This window comes from Pocillopora damicornis, chromosome 11, assembly GCF_964200805.1.
Source record: "Pocillopora damicornis chromosome 11, jaPocDami1.2, whole genome shotgun sequence".
In the NCBI taxonomy this organism is placed as follows: Eukaryota; Metazoa; Cnidaria; class Anthozoa; order Scleractinia; family Pocilloporidae; genus Pocillopora; species Pocillopora damicornis.
The window spans coordinates 6,421,081-6,439,139 of NC_142680.1; the positions used below are offsets into that span (position 1 = coordinate 6,421,081).

Below are 18,059 nucleotides of genomic sequence, written 5' to 3' on the forward strand. Positions count from 1 at the left end.
AAAACTTGCAGTTAGGCGTAAAAAAATTGACAAATTTGAACCCTTAGTTGGCAATCGTGGAAAAAAAAATCATAAATATTTTCTACACACGGGGAACCACACCTACCTAGGGTACCTCCCATAATGAGGACGCTTTCTATAAACAAAAGAAAGCACCATCTCCCAAAGTGAAAGGTAATTTCCTTTTTCTTGCCTCTTCAACAATATATATGACTAAACATCATGTCGTTTTTCATGCTAAAAAAACGCGTCGCGTGACATCCTAAGGAACGGCTGCCAATGAAACTGACAGATCTAAAATCTGAAAATATCGAAGTTTATATCTCTTTTAATAACTCTATCCAAGAAAATGGGCAAAAGTTGAGCGAATAGGACATAGGTGCGCTCGCTACTCCAAACGAAAAGATGTGACAAAACATCATATCTGTCACATAACGTGCTAAAGAAGTGCGTCGCGTGACATCCTGAGAAACGGTTGCCAATGATCGATAGTAGCAGTTATAGAGTCAGAAAATATCGAAGTTTATCTCTCATTCAGTAAACCTATTCAAAGAAATGGGCAAAGTTACTAAGCGAATAAGACATAGGCGCGCTCACTACTTCAAACGACAAGAAATGACTTATGCAGGTTGATGCAAGAATTTTCTTCCCTTTGTTATTGATTTCCTCTTCCATTCTAACAAAATACCAAGCGACTTGTTTCATTGTTTGACATTCAAATGTTAGTTTATTGTACTTAGATAATAAGTAAACAATCTAATCGGAGAAACTAAATAAAATCATTTGGCTCCAATTTTCCAGCTCGCTCTGAGCTTCCATCAATTCTTTGTAAGCCATAACTAAAATTATGAAATTAAACTTCTCGTTTTGCCTTTGGGCGATTAGTTTAAACAATTTACTTAAAATGCATCGTTCTGCTTGTAAAAAATAACACAATTTATCGCATTCAAAATTAAAGGAGAAATCTCAGAAAATTAACTAATATCAAGACTAAATCCTTGCCATTACGACCAAAATCTGTCATTTTAAGTCCAGATAAACCGAATTCTGATCGGAAGAAACTAAATTTAAGTACCAATGACTGAGTATAAATCTTCGAAAAGTTCATAACAATTTCCATCTGACATAGACTAAGATAATCGAGCAATCGGACAACTGATTATTCTCCAATTGCTGTGGAAATTCTCCACACACGCATGTAATAGCTTTATATCACTCATGAGACTAAACCGATTGTGAAAAACTCTGTAAAAAAACTCTGGAAAACGTTTTCAAGACGTTTTAACTTCGACGTAAATGTAACGCCCAAATCCTCTCAGTAGAAAATACTTAGATCAAGAATAGCTTCTCACATAGCTAGTCATGATAATTTTAAGAAATCATATGAAAAAAAACAAACAAACAAACAAACAGTAGTTTGAGAAAGATATCAAAGATTAAGCTCGTAAAAGCAGTTCAGACAAGCAAAAAGGCAACTTTCTGAATCAATGGAAAACTGTTCTCTTGTTAAACGTGACTTTGGCCGTCTTTTGCTCCTTCCTGCTTTCAAAAGAAGACTCTTGAAAAAGCTTTCATTGGTAGCTTTCTGCTTTCTGGTCCAAATATCAGCATTTGTAGGTATCCGAAAACTCCCCGGGATTCCAATGCTCACTGCCCTAACTGAAAAATAAAAGAATCTAAGTTTAGGGAGGATAGTTGAGTTGCCATGAAATATTTCTTAGCACTTGAAACGATATATTGCAAAACAGGATTGTTTTAAAAGAAATTTTCTATTTTACTCCTATCATGTTTCCAAAAAAGAATGTTATCATCGTAAACGTGTCCACTTGATTGTCCTGCATCTCAGTGTGCGAAGAGAAAAATAAATTCGTAACCCAACTGAAAGGAAAATAACACGCACGTATCACTGCTTACATATGAGCAAAGGTTATGATTTAATGAAACTTTGTACTGAATAGAATTTATCAACAGAATTATTACTTACTGCAGCCTCTAAATCTCATTGAAATCCAGGATGACGTCGTCACCAATGAGTACAAATGGTGCCCAGTAAATCACCTCTTTGAACTTTTCAATTTCCCTCATACACTTCATGGCCTGATTGAGAGCTTCACTTGCCTTCTTGCCTTTGGAAAGTGCATCGTAAAAGAAACTCATGAACTCCAGGGTTCCCTCGTCGCCAATCGCCCACAAGGTTACCACAACAGATCTGGCACCGGCGCCCAAAAGTGCACGCGCCATGCCGACCACACCCTCGGCCATGACCTCCCCACGACCAGTGTGACAGCAGCTAAGTACAACCAGACGTGCTCGCAACCCAGCTTCTATGACATCTTTCATCGTCAGTAGATAGTCTTTCTCTAGCGGCTGAGGGCTATCTCTTGTGGCGTTTGGTGCTAGGATAACTTCTCCAGTTTCCATTTTACCGTGCGCTCCTATGTGAACTAAGGCCACTGATGATATTCGTTTTAACACTTCATCTTTTGTTGCCATTTCTCCAGTGAGAGGGGAGACATTGAGGATACGTCCGATCATCTCCGCTTCTTTTCTTGCTCCTGGAAGTTGCATCAAAAGTCCGCCCTCATAGATGATGTGTTTGAAACATGGGTCGCCGACAAGCAATGCACCAGTCTTCACGTGAAAGTCTACTGGACAATCATGAATTAGTTGCAAGGTCGTCAGAGAGGGAAGCACACGAATTCTGAAAGAATCACTTAGATAAGACGAGTTGGAGTCCTGCAACGCTGCATAAGGTACAAGGCAAAATGGCCCATCAGGAACGATTGTGATCTCGTCGTTGCCTTCGATAAGGTCAGCAATAGGAGTAACGATAATGTCATGCAGTTTCTTTAAAGCACTTGATTTGGAGTGCCTCACATCAACTGGGATCGCATCATTGGCCACTTCCTCGTCTGTCCGAGGCGAGTCAAGCGGAGGATTTTCGATGGTAACAGTATCTCTTTTACTGATCTCCTTAAGAACAGTTTTGTTCAGTAGCTGGATGAAAAATTCCAATTCATCCTCATACTTGTATTTGTTCACGTGTACTCTTCTCATCTGGATATTATTTTCACTAAGGCAAACCCAGAAGTAGACGTATGGTCCATTAATAGCTATGAAAACTGTGCTCAATGGAACCCACCTCAGAGAAGTGCGGGATGCGCTGGGCGTTAGAGAATCTCCAGGCTGATATTTTGTGACCATGAGATCTCTCAGAGCTTGGGCACGTCCTTTCTCTGTGGCAAGAAGAGCCTTCACAACTTGACTTCGATTGACATTTATACGCCACAAACCTTTGTATGCTCCTTGGTGCTGATTACGATAACAAATCTTCCACTGATCGTTGAGTTGAAGACTGGCCCTGATATCATCATACAATTCTACACTCGAGTAATAACAGTCAAAGGCCATCATAAGATTTCCTTGGCACTCAAAACTGCTTCCAAGGGAACAGAGTGAGCACGCCTCTCCAGTCTTATCTCCCACTTCTTTGGATATTTGTAGGTGACGTTGAAAACACTCAATAGCTGTATTCAACTCTCTTTGACCCCGATGAATCCAACCGAGAAGGCAATAACTTTTTCCCTCTCCAGCCTTGTCTCCCACTTCTTTAGCAATTTCTAGATGACGTTGATGGTACTCAATTGCTGTTTTGAACTGTCGTAGAACTTGATAAACATTGCCGAGATTGCCATAACTTCTTCCCTCTCCGGCCCTGTCTCCCACTTCTTTAGCAATTTCTAGATGACGTTGATGGTACTGGATGGCTGTTTTGAACTGTCCTAGACAGTCATAAGCGTTGCCGAGGTTGCCATAACTGATTCCCTCTCCGGCCTTGTCTCCCACTTCTTCAGCAATTTCTAGATCACGTTGATGGTACTGGATGGCTGTTTTGAACTGTCCTAGAATGCAATAAGCGTTGCCAAGGTTGCCATAACTTCTTCCCTCTCCAGCCTTGTCTCCCAGTTCTTTAACAATTTCTAGATGACGTTGATGGTACTGGATGGCTGTTTTGAACTGTCCTAGATCTCGATAAGCGTTGCCGAGGTTGCCAAAACTTCTTCCCTCTCCCGCCATGTCTCCCACTTCTTTAGCAATTTCTAGATGACGTTGATGGTACTGGATGGCTGTTTTGAATTGTCCTAGACTGTAATAAGCGTTGCCGAGGTTCCCATAACTTCCTCCCTCTCCGGCCTTGTCTCCCACTTCTTTAGCAATTTCTAGATGACGTTGATGGTACTGGATGGCTGTTTTGAACTGTCCTAGACCTTGATAAGCGTTGCCGAGGTTGCTATAACTGATTCCCTCTCTGGCCTTGTTTCTCACTTCTTTAGCAATTTCTAGATGACGTTGATGGTACTGGATGGCTGTTGTGAACTGTCCTAGACCTTGATAAGCGTTGCCGAGGTTGCCATAACTGATTCCCTCTCTGGCCTTGTTTCCCACTTCTTTAGCAATTTCTAGATGACGTTGATGGTACTGGATGGCTGTTGTGAACTGTCCTAGACCTTGATAAGCGTTGCCGAGGTTGCCATAACTTCTTCCCTCTCCGGCCTTGTCTCCCACTTCTTTAGCAATTTCTAGATGACGTTGATGGTACTGGATGGCTGTTTTGAACTGTCCTAGACCTTGATAAGCGTTGCCGAGGTTGCCATAACTGATTCCCTCTCCGGCCTTGTCTCCCACTTCTTTAGCAATTTCTAGACGACTTTGATGGTACTGGATGGCTGTTTTGAACTATCCTAGACCTTGATAAGCGTTGCCGAGGTTGCCATAACTTTTTCCCTCTCCGACCTTGTCTCCCACTTCTTTAGCAATTTCTAGATGGCGTTGATGGTACTGGATGGCTGTTGTGAACTGTCCTAGACCTTGATAAGCGTTGCCAAGGCTGCCATAACTGATTCCTTCTCCGGCCTTGTTTCCCACTTCTTTAGCAATTTCTAGATCACGTTGATGGTACTGGATGGCTGTTTTGAACTGTCCTAGACCTTGACAAGTGTTGCCGAGGTTGCCATAACTTCTTCCTTCTCCGGCCTTGTTTCCTACTTCTTTAGCAATTTCTAGATGACGTTGATGGTACTGGATGGCTGTTGTGAACTGTCCTAGACCTCGATAAGCGTTGCCGAGGCTGCTATAACTTCTTCCTTCTCCGGCCTTGTCTCCCATTTCTTTAGCAATTTGTAGATGACGTTGATGGTACTGGATGGCTGTTTTGAACTGTCCTAGACCTTAAGAAGCGTTGCCGAGGTTGCCATAACTGATTCCCTCTCCGGCCTTGTCTCCCAGTTCTTTAGCAATTTCTAGATGACGTTGATGGTACTGGATGGCTGTTTTGAACTGTCCTAGACCTTGATAAGCGTTGCCGAGGTTGCTATAACTGATTCCCTCTCCGGACTTGTCTCCCACTTCTTTAGCAATTTCTAGATGACGTTGATGGTACTGGATGGCTGTTTTGAACTGTCTTAGACCGCCATAAGCGTTGCCGAGGTTGCCATAACTCATTCCCTCTCTGGCCTTGTCTCCCACTTCTTTAGCAATTTCTAGATCACGTTGGTGGTACTGGATGGCTGTTGTGAACTGTCCTAGACCTTGATAAGCGTTGCCGAGGTTGCCATAACTTCTTCCCTCTCCGGCCTTGTCTCCCACTTCTTTAGCAATTTCTAGATGACGTTGATGGTACTGGATGGCTGTTTTGAACTGTCCTAGACCTTGATAGGCGTTGCCGAGGTTGCTATAACTGATTCCCTCTCCGGCCTTGTCTCCCACTTCTTTAGCAATTTCTAGATGACGTTGATGGTACTGGATGGCTGTTTTGAACTCTCCTAGACCATCATAAGCGTTGCCGAGGTTGCCATAACTGATTCCCTCTCTGGCCTTGTTTCCCACTTCTTTAGCAATTTGTAGATGACGTTGATGGTACTGGATGGCTGTTGTGAACTGTCCTAGACCTTGATAAGCGTTGCCAAGGATGCCATAACTTCGTCCCTCTCCGGCCTTGTCTCCCACTTCTTTAGCAATTTGTAGATGACGTTGATGGTACTGGATGGCTGTTTTGAACTGTCCTAGACCTTGATAAGCGTTGCCGAGGTTCCCATAACTGATTCCCTCTCCGGACTTGTCTCCCACTTCTTTAGCAATTTGTGAATGACGTTGATGGTACTGGATGGCTGTTTTGAACTGTCCTAGACCTTGATAAGCGTTGCCGAGGTTGCCATAACTGATTCCCTCTCCGGCCTTGTCTCCCACTTCTTTAGCAATTTCTAGATGACGTTGATGGTACTGGATGGCTGTTTTGAACTGTCCTAGACCTTGATAAGCGTTGCCGAGGCTGCCATAACTTTTTCCCTCTCCGGCCTTCTCTCCCACTTCTTTAGCAATTTCTAGATGGCGTTGATGGTACTGGATGGCTGTTGTGAACTGTCCTAGACCTTGATAAGCGTTGCCGAGGCTGCCAGAACTGATTCCTTCTCCGGCCTTGTCTCCCACTTCTTTAGCAATTTCTAGATGACGTTGATGGTACTGGATGGCTGTTTTGAACTGTCCTAGACCTTGACAAGCGTTGCCGAGGTTGCCATTACTTCTTCCCTCTCCGGCCTTGTTTCTCACTTCTTTAGCAATTTCTAGATGACGTTGATGGTACTGGATGGCTGTTGTAAACTGTCCTAGACCTCGATAAGCGTTGCCGAGGCTGCTATAACTTCTTCCTTCTCTGGCCTTGTCTCCCACTTCTTTAGCAATTTCTAGATGACGTTGATGGTACTGGATGGCTGTTTTGAACTGTCTTAGACCTTGATAAGCGTTGCCGAGGTTGCTATAAATGATTCCCTCTCCGGCCTTGTCTCCCAGTTCTTTAGCAATTTCTAAATGACCTTGATGGTACTGGATGGCTGTTTTGAACTGTCCTAGACCGTCATAAGCGTTGCTGAGGTTGCCATAACTGATTCCCTCTCCGGCCTTAAGTCCCACTTCTTTAGCAATTTGTAGATGACGTTGATGGTACTGTATGGCTGTTGTGAACTGTCCTAGACCTTGATAAGCGTTGCCGAGGTTGCCATAACTGATTCCCTCTCCGGCCTTGTCTCCCACTTCTTTAGCAATTTTTAGATGACGTTGATGGTACTGGATGGCTGTTTTAAACTGTCCTTGACCTTGATAAGCGTTGCCGAGGTTGCCATAACTTTTTCTCTCTCCGGCCTTGTCTCCCACTTCTTTAGCAATTTTTAGATGACGTTGATGGTACTGGATGGCTGTTGTGAACTCTCCTAGACCTCGATAAGCGTTGCCGAGGTTGCCATAACTTCTTCCTTCTCCGGCCTTGTCTCCCACTTCTTTAGCAATTTGTAGATGACGTTGATGGTACTGGATGGCTGTTGTGAACTGTCCTAGACCTTGATAAGCGTTGCCGAGGTTGCCATAACTTCTTTCCTCTCCGGCCTTGTCTCCCACTTCTTTAGCAATTTCTAGATGACGTTGATGGTACTGGATGGCTGTTTTGAACTGTCCTAGACTGTCATAAGCGTTGCCGAGGTTGCCATAACTTCTTCCCTCTGTGGCCTTGTCTCCCAGTTCTTTAGCAATATCTAGACGACGTTGATGGTACTGGATGGCTGTTTTGAACTTTCCTAGACCTTGATAAGCGTTGCCGAGGTTGCCATAACTGATTCCCTCTCCGGCCTTGTCTCCCACTTCTTTAGCAATTTGTAGATGACGTTGATGGTACTGGATGGCTGTTTTGAACTGTCCTAGACCGTCATAAGCGTTGCCGAGGTTGCCATAACTGATTCCCTCTCCGGCCTTGTCTCCCACTTCTTTAGCAATTTCTAGATGACGTTCATGGTACTGGATGGCTGTTTTGAACTGTCCTATACCTTGATAAGCGTTGCCGAGACTGCAATAACTTCTTGCCTCTCCTGCCTTGTCTCCCACTTCTTTAGCAATTTTTAGATGACGTTGATGGTACTGGATGGCTGTTTTGAACTCTCCTCGTCCTTGATAAGCGTTTCCGAGATTGGAAGAACTGTTTGCTATGACTATTAGTTTAGCATTAGTTTTCCTTAGTAATCGAAGGAGATGTTTGTCTTCATTTTCAATCTTAAAACGTGTCAAGGGTCGATAAATCAGCAGATTTGCGAAAATGCAATGGAAATGTGTATTTTAAAAAAAACAGTGAGAGTATTAGATAGAACCTTAAAACTGGAATGATTATTCGAACGTGGGTTTTTTTAGAGATTTAATTTCAAGTTATTGGAGAGTTTTTTCTAGCTCTGAAGCGTATTTATTGGTTTAGGTTCGGTCGCCACGGTGATGCTCGTCTGAAGACAAAAATGAGGGGTATTCAGCTCAAACTCTGGGAATTAATTAATATGGCCTCTTCTTTTGAGTAAAGTTTCGTGGAATAGTCGAAAGAACTCTTTAAGAATATTCTAGCTTCTTTAAACTGCTCAGTGCAGTATAAGATAACATTGCTTCCATTATGTGCTGAAGAATCTCTCCGGAACGTATTGATTTCCCTTGAAATATTACTCGCATTGCATCTCGTATCACGTTTGAAATGTTCGTTAAAGGATACGGCCAATCCCATATGCAACCAGCTCCTTGCTTCTTTATACAAGCCAAGTTCGACACAAGCTCTGGCTCCTGAAAAGGAGAGAATAATTGTTGGTATGAAGTATTCATCACTGTTAAAGTATAAACGTACTGATAAAATGGACTTAATTTCCCATTTAGCTGGGAACAAAAATTTTGATAATGAAGGAAATTTGAACTTGTAGAAGAACTGAAAATAAACAATAAGGAGCTAATGGAAAGCGGCTACCAATTAAGCTTCAATTGATGATGATAACGATAAATTTATCTCGTATATTCTTCATTTTAATTTAATTATGCGCTTTTCAGCACTTTTGGAGGAAATTTTCGGGCAGACTGCATTGAGCAGTTTACAACTTTTGAAAGGGAATTTTTCAGGTGCCTCCTTGAGTTACAGAGAAGATGCAAGAAACGGGGCTTACGGTTTTCCGTTCTTATCCGGGACTAGAATATTAAACCATTTGCAGATGTCACAGCTTAGGCGGCAGCACATTGTCTTCAGATGTTTAAGACTAAGGGAGATGGTCCGGTCTAAGGCTTGAACCCTCGACCTCCGGCGCTTTACAACGTGAACTAAACAGGCGGCGGTATTTGAGAGCTTATTGACATTCTCTTATGCTTTTTACTCACATTACAGACATTGACACACCAGATACAAGTGACACTTGGGGAGCAGTAACCTGCCACAAACCACACAATCCTCTTTTGACGAAATCATAGAATAGAATGTTGATGGCTCATGTCTGAAAAACCCACCTTTCTTAATAGCTTTGATTAATGTGGGTTCCAACTGAACGACAACTGTTGCATCATCGAGACATTCCACGTAGTTTTCTATGAGATTCAGGAAATAAGGTTTAAAAAAGTGGTCATCATATGGAATTGCAACAAAGAAGCCTTAAAAAATTACAATTGCTTGAAATGTAACGAGGATCATTTCTTTGCTTAATTTTCATCCGCTACAGGGCGAGTTATGTTTGTATGCTACTTTTCTACATTTGCTCAATCTTTTCTTTTCTTGATACAGATTGTGTATTCCGTTATCTTGCAACGCTGCACGACAGATTTATGTTTACTTATGAAATTGTTACCCAAACGGAAATGAGCTGTTGCCCTGTTGCTGTAAAGCTTGGCGTTCAGTCGTTTATCTTTGCAGTTCACTCGAAGTCCTTCCTTGTACGAGTTTATCGCGTTATTAGCTTCTCCTTGTCTGTATTCTTTGTTACCTTCCTCGAGACATACTTTCGCTATTTCTGAAAACACAACGTTTAAGTATTAATGATTTAGTAATGAGTGATACGACCCTTGACGGATGGTGCCAACTCTATATATCCAAATGAACTTTTAAGTTAAAGGAGCTCAGAGCTATGAGAAAAAACAACCAGAAAAGTTTAATATCTGTACATTTTGTTTCTTTGCAAGCAGCCGGGAGTCTGGGCTGTAGCTTGGCCACTACCACAAGTTTATCAATCTTCATTTAGGTCGAGAGGCTTTCCAAACTCCTTTTACATCTGGCTTACGTTTTCCAAAATATCATAAGTTTCACCGGAAGATCCTATCTTAACTCAACTTTGTTTACAATCGCCCTTCAGGAGAGTTTATCTGTGTATTTTGTTTTTTTTTTTAAATATGAAAACTATTTGGAGTTTTAGCTGTAGCTTGGCTATAACCACATCAAGTCTGATCGGTTTACATTTAGGTCGAGAGACTTTCCAATGACCCTTTTACACATGGGCTACGTTTTCCAAAATTTCATGTTAGAATATCAAACCCCATAAGTTATTGCATAAAGCAAAGCAAAGCCAGGACCGAAAAAGGTTAAAACTTGTGAATGTTCTGATAACGAAAAAAAAGAACATCGTACTGAGAGTCTGAGAGTGACGAGTTCGTGGTTTTACCATCGTTCAGAAAAGTGCGCTGGAAAAAGGTTTTTTTTTGTCTTTTTCTCTTTATCACTTGGTTTTTCTCATACATGTAATTGTCTATTGAGAACATACTCGAAGAGGCTAACTGGAGAAATTTGATTGGGAATGTATCACTTTCCCGCGAAGTACCAGCGGCTCCACATTTTGTTGGCTAGTGGTTTACAGAGTGGGCCTGGTGTTGACATAACTGTCTAAAGGGGCGTGAAAGATTTAGAGGACCAAAACAGGCGATACAGCTGAGACAAAATGCCTCTTCTTCTCCGTAGAATTCTCAAATTGCGTAAAATTTCTGCCAAACACGTACTGAACAATAAGGGGAAAAATGTGTTAGCGTAAATGCTTTCCTTTTGGCAGCCTCAAAAAGTTATCCGTTTGCAAATTTTTCAAAACTTCGAAAATTGGTATTCGCCCACGGATACCAACAGCTCTCTCTTGCCGAATATGACTTTCACACTAAAAATGACCAAATTTATAATATTTTCAAGTGCAAAAGGATAGTACTCTTAGTACGCAAATATCCTCCATTTTAGGTGCAAACTGTAGATACATCGTTAAAAACATTGTGTGTTGATTTACAAGTAAGCACTTCTAAAACTCAGGAAAACCGAGTTTTACAAAGCCTAGTAGGCCAATTTTGGCCCATTCTTCTTTAATTTAGGGTGACTTGTTTTTTTCCATTGTTTTTATTTTACTGGTAACAAAGTATGAAATTTGAAGAAACAATCTTTTGCTGTTTCAAAAACTTCTTCATGGAACATACGCAAATTTTGATGTGAATGTGAAAAAACTTCATGGGGACTTCTTTCAAAAAATCTTTTCTCACCTCTTAAAAGGTCATCGTCTACATCCAGTTCAGCGTCACTTGACGTAACTTGACTTTTCTCTGTCGCTGAAATTACCGAGAAGATATTTCAACGTTGTTGGTGATCACAACTATGTGCAATTACAACTAGCGTTCTAATACTGGCGTATTTAATAAGTGGATTCCTAAAACCTTTAAGTCGAAGTGATCAAAAAAATTGTACACCAGAATTAAGGTTTACTTAATCAACAAACAGTATAAAATTACCATAACGAAGTCTTTCCTTGTTGCCCTTTCTTACCTGTAGCTGGAAATTCATTTTTCACTCCCAGTTCTTCTCCCGTTGCTGGGAGGTTGCTTTCTGCCATAGCTAGAAATAAAATTGAATCGATTGCACTGCGCTAAATCGTTAAAAATAAAAAAGGGGAGACTCAAATGAAAGTAACCTAAAGAAAACGTTGTATACTTAATCATAGAGGATGAATGAGAATCTGAAAGTTCCCTCCGTCACGCTATTGTGGTTGCGTGACAGCTCCAGTCAAGTTTAGCGGGTTGTGTCATGTTTGTTTTTTTCATTCGTTTGTTTGTTTGCTTGTTTGTTTTTTTAGTCTTTTCTAAAGAAACGGTGTTCAAGGCTGTCCCTTATCAAAATGCATGAGTTGCAATAAACAACCCAATTGTACCCGGTAAGCATGGATAAACACAGATAAAATGTTATGCAGTAAAAGACTCTTTCTCCTATTCCTTCATTTCATCGCGTGTGGGGCCGTGAGAATTCGCAAAACTTATTCAAGCCCGAAACACCTCCGAAGGTCTACGCAACCGTCACGACGCCCCGCAAGCCTATTGCGCAACAAAACGCGTTTATCGACCCGTGGTAGCGAGTGAAAGATCTCTGTTCTTCTACAAAGCGCATGTATAAAATTTCCCCCAAAGCTATCGAAAATTGCTGGACAAAGGTTCTTTAGCAAATTCATAAATTCTAGTAAATAAAATATTCCATTCATTTTTTTTTTTTGGAAGGAGCCAGGAAATTGTGAATAACTGGAAGTAGCTGGCTCTTTACCAAAATATTATGGGGAAGGACCCGATTTTTTCATTTCGAATTCAAAAAAGGCACTGAATACGAGATCATTCTGAGGGACCGGAGAAGATGGCACTGGAAAGTGTCCTTTTCATTCTTATTATAAAGATACTTTATCTACATCAAATTGAAAGCCAAGCGCAACACGCAGACTCCTGTATAGCTTGATCTTGTAGGCCATCGAATGAATTCACTGCCAGGCCAAATGAGCATTTGGTGGAGGAAGTAGACTGAAAGCGAAATGACGCTAAAAAAAACATTTCGATATCGTAAAGCAAAAAAGAACTTTATATTTATTTGTGAACGAATTGCTGATCAAAAGAGAATCTTCTGCAATATAATTGTGATTGGGAAATTTTCGTGAAGCTGCTGAGGTGGTTTTGCCCTACAGAACAGGATTCTGCTCCGATATCAGCATTTACTGAGCTCACAGTTTTATCTTCCAGCGCAAGATGTAAACACTCAAACATTGCGCCCATTTAGTCCGGCATTGCGCGAAAATGTATATCTACTAAAACCGAACTCTGACAGATAACCAGTCAGAAATGATACTACTAACCACCTTGTAGATACGTAGTGGACATGTATCATCCTTTTTGTTCAAAAGATATTCATTGAAAATTGGAATCCAATACAATTTTTATATAGGAGCATCGAATACAGAGACCGCTGCACCGAAAGTCAGCTCGCCGGAAAACCACTTCAATTTCAGAAATTACAATACAATAATTTCTCATTGCAAGAACTATTTCCTTTAAAACGAATTGAATTCAGCTTTAGATGAAAAAAAAAAAAGACAATAAAAAGAAAAAAAAACAGCCTACATGGAAAGTAAAACTGTCACGATGATAAATCCGGCTATCATGACGACATCGATACCTTTATATATGAAGATACAAATGGTACGCTTACAGCGTGCGGTGGAGATGTCACGTTTTGGAAACTGAAAAAATACTGGTTTCTCACCGACAAGCATATTACCGTTATTATTACCATATATCGCTAGTGTTACGATATCAAAAGAAACGTAGGAATTTTGTATATTCTTAAATTCGTTTGTTTTCGAGAGATAATAGTTGGTTTTGATATTGACGAGAGCTATAATTATGTACAGCAAGCTATCTAGCTTTGTCACATGCTCATCACGCGCTTCTGCCGCATAATTATCATGTACAGTTAAACCTTTAACTCCTGTGATCTAATTGTTAATTCTTCCCTTCAAGCTGCTACATGTTTCCTTTCAAAGTAGGTACGAAAATTTGGTGTTAGTTCAAAGATAACGAATTCTACCTGATAAAACTTTGAATATTCTTATTACCTGTTTGCTGGATAATGTATTGATATTACAGGGATAAATAACACGTTTTATTGTTTTTTTAGAGGGCACGGTAACGAATCTTGCAATCTGATTGGTTCTTTACCCGGTCAGTATTTTCCTATCTCTGCCCACGGGCCGCGGTAACGCTTTCGTGAGTCGCCGAGTACATCCCAACTTTCGTTGTCATTTTTCATAAATATACCTCGTTTTCCGGCTGGGCAGTATTTTTAAGCAAACACGTCGGTCACTACCTCAAGCCGATAAATAACTTTTGAATCCTCTCTTTTCTCTCTATCAAATCACTTTGGTTGACAGAAAAATATTGATTTCAGAATGAATTTGTATAAACAATAGTGTCATTACGTTGGTTGACAAGCGGCCTAAAAACCGTCTGCAATTAATTTTAATCGTTCGCAAAAAGTACCCAGAAAGTTGAAACGTGAGGTATTTGGTTACAGTTAAACTGAACGATGGAACTTTCATTCATTTAATATCTGAATTTTCTCGAGCAATTTGTTCATAGTGAAAGAGCGAGCGAAGTTTTAATTTAAGTTCTACAACAAATATACGCTCCTGGTGAGTCTTTCCAATTCCGTTCAATTTGGACATTTGTACCTTAAATTGCACAACAGAAATTGAAGGAATTTTTTGAGAAAAGGCCGCATTACATTCCCTTGTGTCTCGTTGGAGTGTGCCGTTCGAATTTAGTTTTTGTGAAGGAAGATCAGAGTTAAACACGCCATTACAGCAAACAAACGAGCAAACTCTCACAACTTCAAAATAAAAAAAATGAATTTACTCACAATTACTTTCCTCGCCGTTTACTTAATGAACAGAGGTAAATCTTCGTACATGAATGAATGGTCGATGAGAGTGAATAATACTTTCTGTTAGATCATTAACTGATTTTGAAGAAAACATTGTTGTGACAGTCCTTGCCAAACTAGTTCTGTTGGTTTTCAAATGTTCCTACGATTTTTTTTCTTGCGCGCTCTCTAATTGACAGGTGTCAGATTATGACAGATACTTGTAAAAATAATGTTTCAAAGTTTGTTTGGAAGCCTTTTAAATCACCTTTATCGTTACGGAAATGAAAATGTTTCGCTGAGGTATCTCTCTTAAATTTGCATCACCTCTATTTTAACTACATTTACCCACTCAAAAATTGTTCAGTTTATGGAAGATCTTGCCGTATTTACGTCCATAAATCATTCGGGTTCTTTCGGAAAGAATTTCGTCAAGTTTAAAAACAATAAATATGTTATTTACCGGCTAGGGGTCGGTCCGTATGGTGAAAAACTGTGACCTCGGTCTTGAAAATGCTGCCCTCGGCCTACGGCCTCGGGCAGTATTTTCAAGACCTCGGTCACAGTTTTTTACCATACGGACCTCCCAGCCGGCAAATAACATATATATATCACTTCTAGGAGTTTAAGGCTTTGGGAAATTGCATCGCGTGCAAACTATTTAACCACGAGGCAAATGAGAGGAACCAATGAAATTTGTAATTGTACGCAAGTGAAATATTTTTACGTCTGACAACAATAACCCGAGAAAATTCGACCGAAATTAAACTTAATTGTTGCCGTAAATAACATGAGCTCTACAGCTATAATCAGTTGCAGAATGAAAATTGGTTTGTACCTGTTAAACTGTCATCCTCTGAATCCCTCTGTTCTCCAAACGATGTCATTTGTTAATTCTACATGCCTGAAAATATTAAGAATAATACTTTACTTTACAACAATTTCGATCAAAAAATGAAGGTTACATATTCACGAGTTTAAAAGATCTAACCTCGTCTAATTCCCAGTTTCGCGATCAAAATTGGTGTTCTTCTTAGTTATTGTGCTTGTTTTCTTCTTTGTTTTATTCTTTTATGGTTATCATTTGTTTACATGTTTCTGCATGACTTTTAATTGATTCAGTTTGTAATTTAATGCAGCTCTTTCTCTTTTAGTGCGAAATACTCGCAATCCGCAAAATCCCTTTTCTCTTCAGAGCAGGAAATGTTACATTCTGCCATAACTGAATCGATAACGATGAATTCACACCATGAGTTATATTGTACCACTGCAATTTCTCTTCAAGTTATCAACTCGATATATCCGTCGTTCAATGCGCTCTCTATGACAATAGTAATCCCATATCTACAAGCAGCCAAGTATTATTTTGTTTATTATATAAACACCATAGGCATTTACAAACAACTTGAAAGGCGACTTTATTAACGAATGAGAATTTGCCATTCATTCACGAACGTAATAAAGTGGCGCGAAAAGCGGGTGACGTCCAGCAGCTGATTGGCGATACCAATCAGCGTATTTTATATGATAAACATTTGTTTTTGGTCATCTTCCCTTTAGCGTTACAGTTCTCTCAAATTTTTATTTTCCACTTTCACCGTGACAACGTTTCTAAATATAATAACGGTGACCTTTTTTTTTACCGTAAACAACTCTCGCCAATTCTGCACTTAATATTTTTGCAGTCAAAAGCGTAAGTGTCCAGTGAAATTCAGTGGCGCTTTGGATGTCATCCCGATACAATCAGTTTTTGAATAAGAAAATCTGTTCCTTCCTTATATGAAAACGATGCTGATTCACAAAATCAAGATGGGTTTGTTCGTGTGTAGTCGAGTCCCGAACAAGTTAAAATGAGCATCCATCCCTCAGTTGTTTTCATTCACTGGCTTTCTCTCACATGCAAAGAAAATTTAGTGTTATACCAAGATACTTCGCTATAAGCGATAACTTTCTCTGCTCTCAACGAACACTAATTTTTTTGCTGGTTGTTGCGTTGATATCTACGTGTACTTTGTAATAACAAGTTGCACATATTCATCACCGGAGGGAGATACAAAGCTAGAGAAATCACATCAATAATATGTATTCTTTATGTATATTTTTTTCCAATTTTCATGTCTTTCGATTGTAATATGCAACATATTTCTTCATTAGCTTTCCTCACCTGAAGAGTACTTGCAATAAATTTAACTCCAATAAAGTTCTTTTCCAAGAAAAATACTTGACTTCTCGTTGTATCTAGAGAAAAGCATATTTAAATCGTTTCGCGTGCTATAAAGAATTAAAGCGAATATCATAAGTACTCTTCTTAAAGAAATATCCGAGGAAGATATTCAAAATTTTTTAAATCTATGTACTCCATGCATCTCTGTGTGCAGAAACCCTCAGTATCTTGCAGGAATTTCATGAATAAATTGTTACTGAACCAGTTGTCTTTAGGTTGGAGGAGAAATCTGAGGCCCTAGCTCTGTTTCTTTGAGCTCCAGAATTGTCTGCTGAGTTTGGATGCAGTAAGCGAGGCCATAAATAATTGTATAATAGTTCCTACGGATATGTGACGCACTTGATACTGGAATCAGAAATGCCGCAGCTTGGTAAATTCCTCATGGGAAGATAAATAAGCCACCTCAAGGTCTGGTATGTTTATTTACATGTCAGCATTGATATTTAATCTGTCGTTTAACCTGATCTTACGGATAGGGTTTTTTTTTCGGTCGTTGGTTAAAAATGATTTTTTCCTCTGTCACGAAAGAGCTTGAAATTTCCTTTCTATCATTATGTAATTTAAGACATGAAACTTTCGACATTGATGATCTAGGCAATATGCAGGATGATCCTTTATGTATCCACTGTATGTCTTGGCTCTTTAACGAGAAATCCATAGCTATATGTGAGAACTTCAACTCGTAAAATCCGATGGTCTAAGATTCGATCCTGCGTTCGTGACGAGTAAATAAGATCGATATTTCTTTCATTCTAGTGTCTCATGTTTCAAATTATTTCTATTTGTATCTTTCGTCAATACCCGTTTATCTCATTCACTGCTTTAGGTCGCTATGAACTTATTGTCCTCACCTTAACTCCTATGAAAACTTGATTTGCCCCACAAGTGTCTAACAAAACGGTGCACTTGGTCACACCAGCAGTATTGAAGACGCTGAATATGAACTCATCGAGCTCTAAACAGAAAATGGTGTATCATTGTTTATTTCGTGATCCATGATTGTATTTTGGAGCTATGCTGTTTCACTATTTATACGCCAAGTTTGGACAGGGTCTCATTTTACATTTTTTAACTTTTCATTTTCATTAATCCGGATTATAGCACAATGACATAAACATGCTATTTTTTCAATTTAATTTTATTTTTGCTGATGTGATGGTCGTTAAACCATCGCCTGCTTAGGTTGATCGAAGGGCGCTAGACTGCCATACGAGAGGTCTTGAAAGGACTGGGGAGAGCTGTGAGCTGTGTTGAAATATATTACTGAAATGGCGTTGATGTTCAAAACAGAATAATAATAATAATAATAACAAT

General features: G+C 39.8%; 1 protein-coding gene and 1 pseudogene across 3 annotated transcripts; both read right to left on the reverse strand.

Moving 5' to 3' along the window:
* Positions 1-651: 651 nt before the first annotated feature.
* Positions 652-8,142, reverse strand: LOC149037203 (uncharacterized; annotated as a pseudogene). Its single transcript, XR_016180911.1, has 2 exons — positions 1,981-8,142; positions 652-1,655 (listed from the first exon to the last, which is right to left on the reverse strand). The product of XR_016180911.1 is annotated as an uncharacterized LOC149037203 (transcript).
* LOC149037204 (hsp70/Hsp90 co-chaperone CNS1 homolog) lies at positions 8,142-17,997 on the reverse strand. 2 transcript variants are annotated; one of them, XM_089186799.1, is made up of 8 exons: positions 17,597-17,997; positions 16,686-16,759; positions 15,360-15,425; positions 11,615-11,683; positions 11,335-11,400; positions 9,678-9,839; positions 9,343-9,420; positions 8,142-8,637 (listed from the first exon to the last, which is right to left on the reverse strand). In XM_089186799.1, exons 3-8 carry the CDS (start codon positions 15,406-15,408, stop codon positions 8,336-8,338), a joined length of 726 nt encoding a protein of 241 aa, XP_089042925.1. In that variant the 5' UTR covers positions 15,409-15,425; positions 16,686-16,759; positions 17,597-17,997; the 3' UTR covers positions 8,142-8,335. The 2 variants fall into 2 exon arrangements, with proteins under 2 accessions (XP_089042925.1, XP_089042926.1); XM_089186800.1 differs by lacking the exons at positions 16,686-16,759; positions 17,597-17,997 and having other exon boundaries at positions 15,360-15,496.
* Positions 17,998-18,059: the final 62 nt, after the last annotated feature.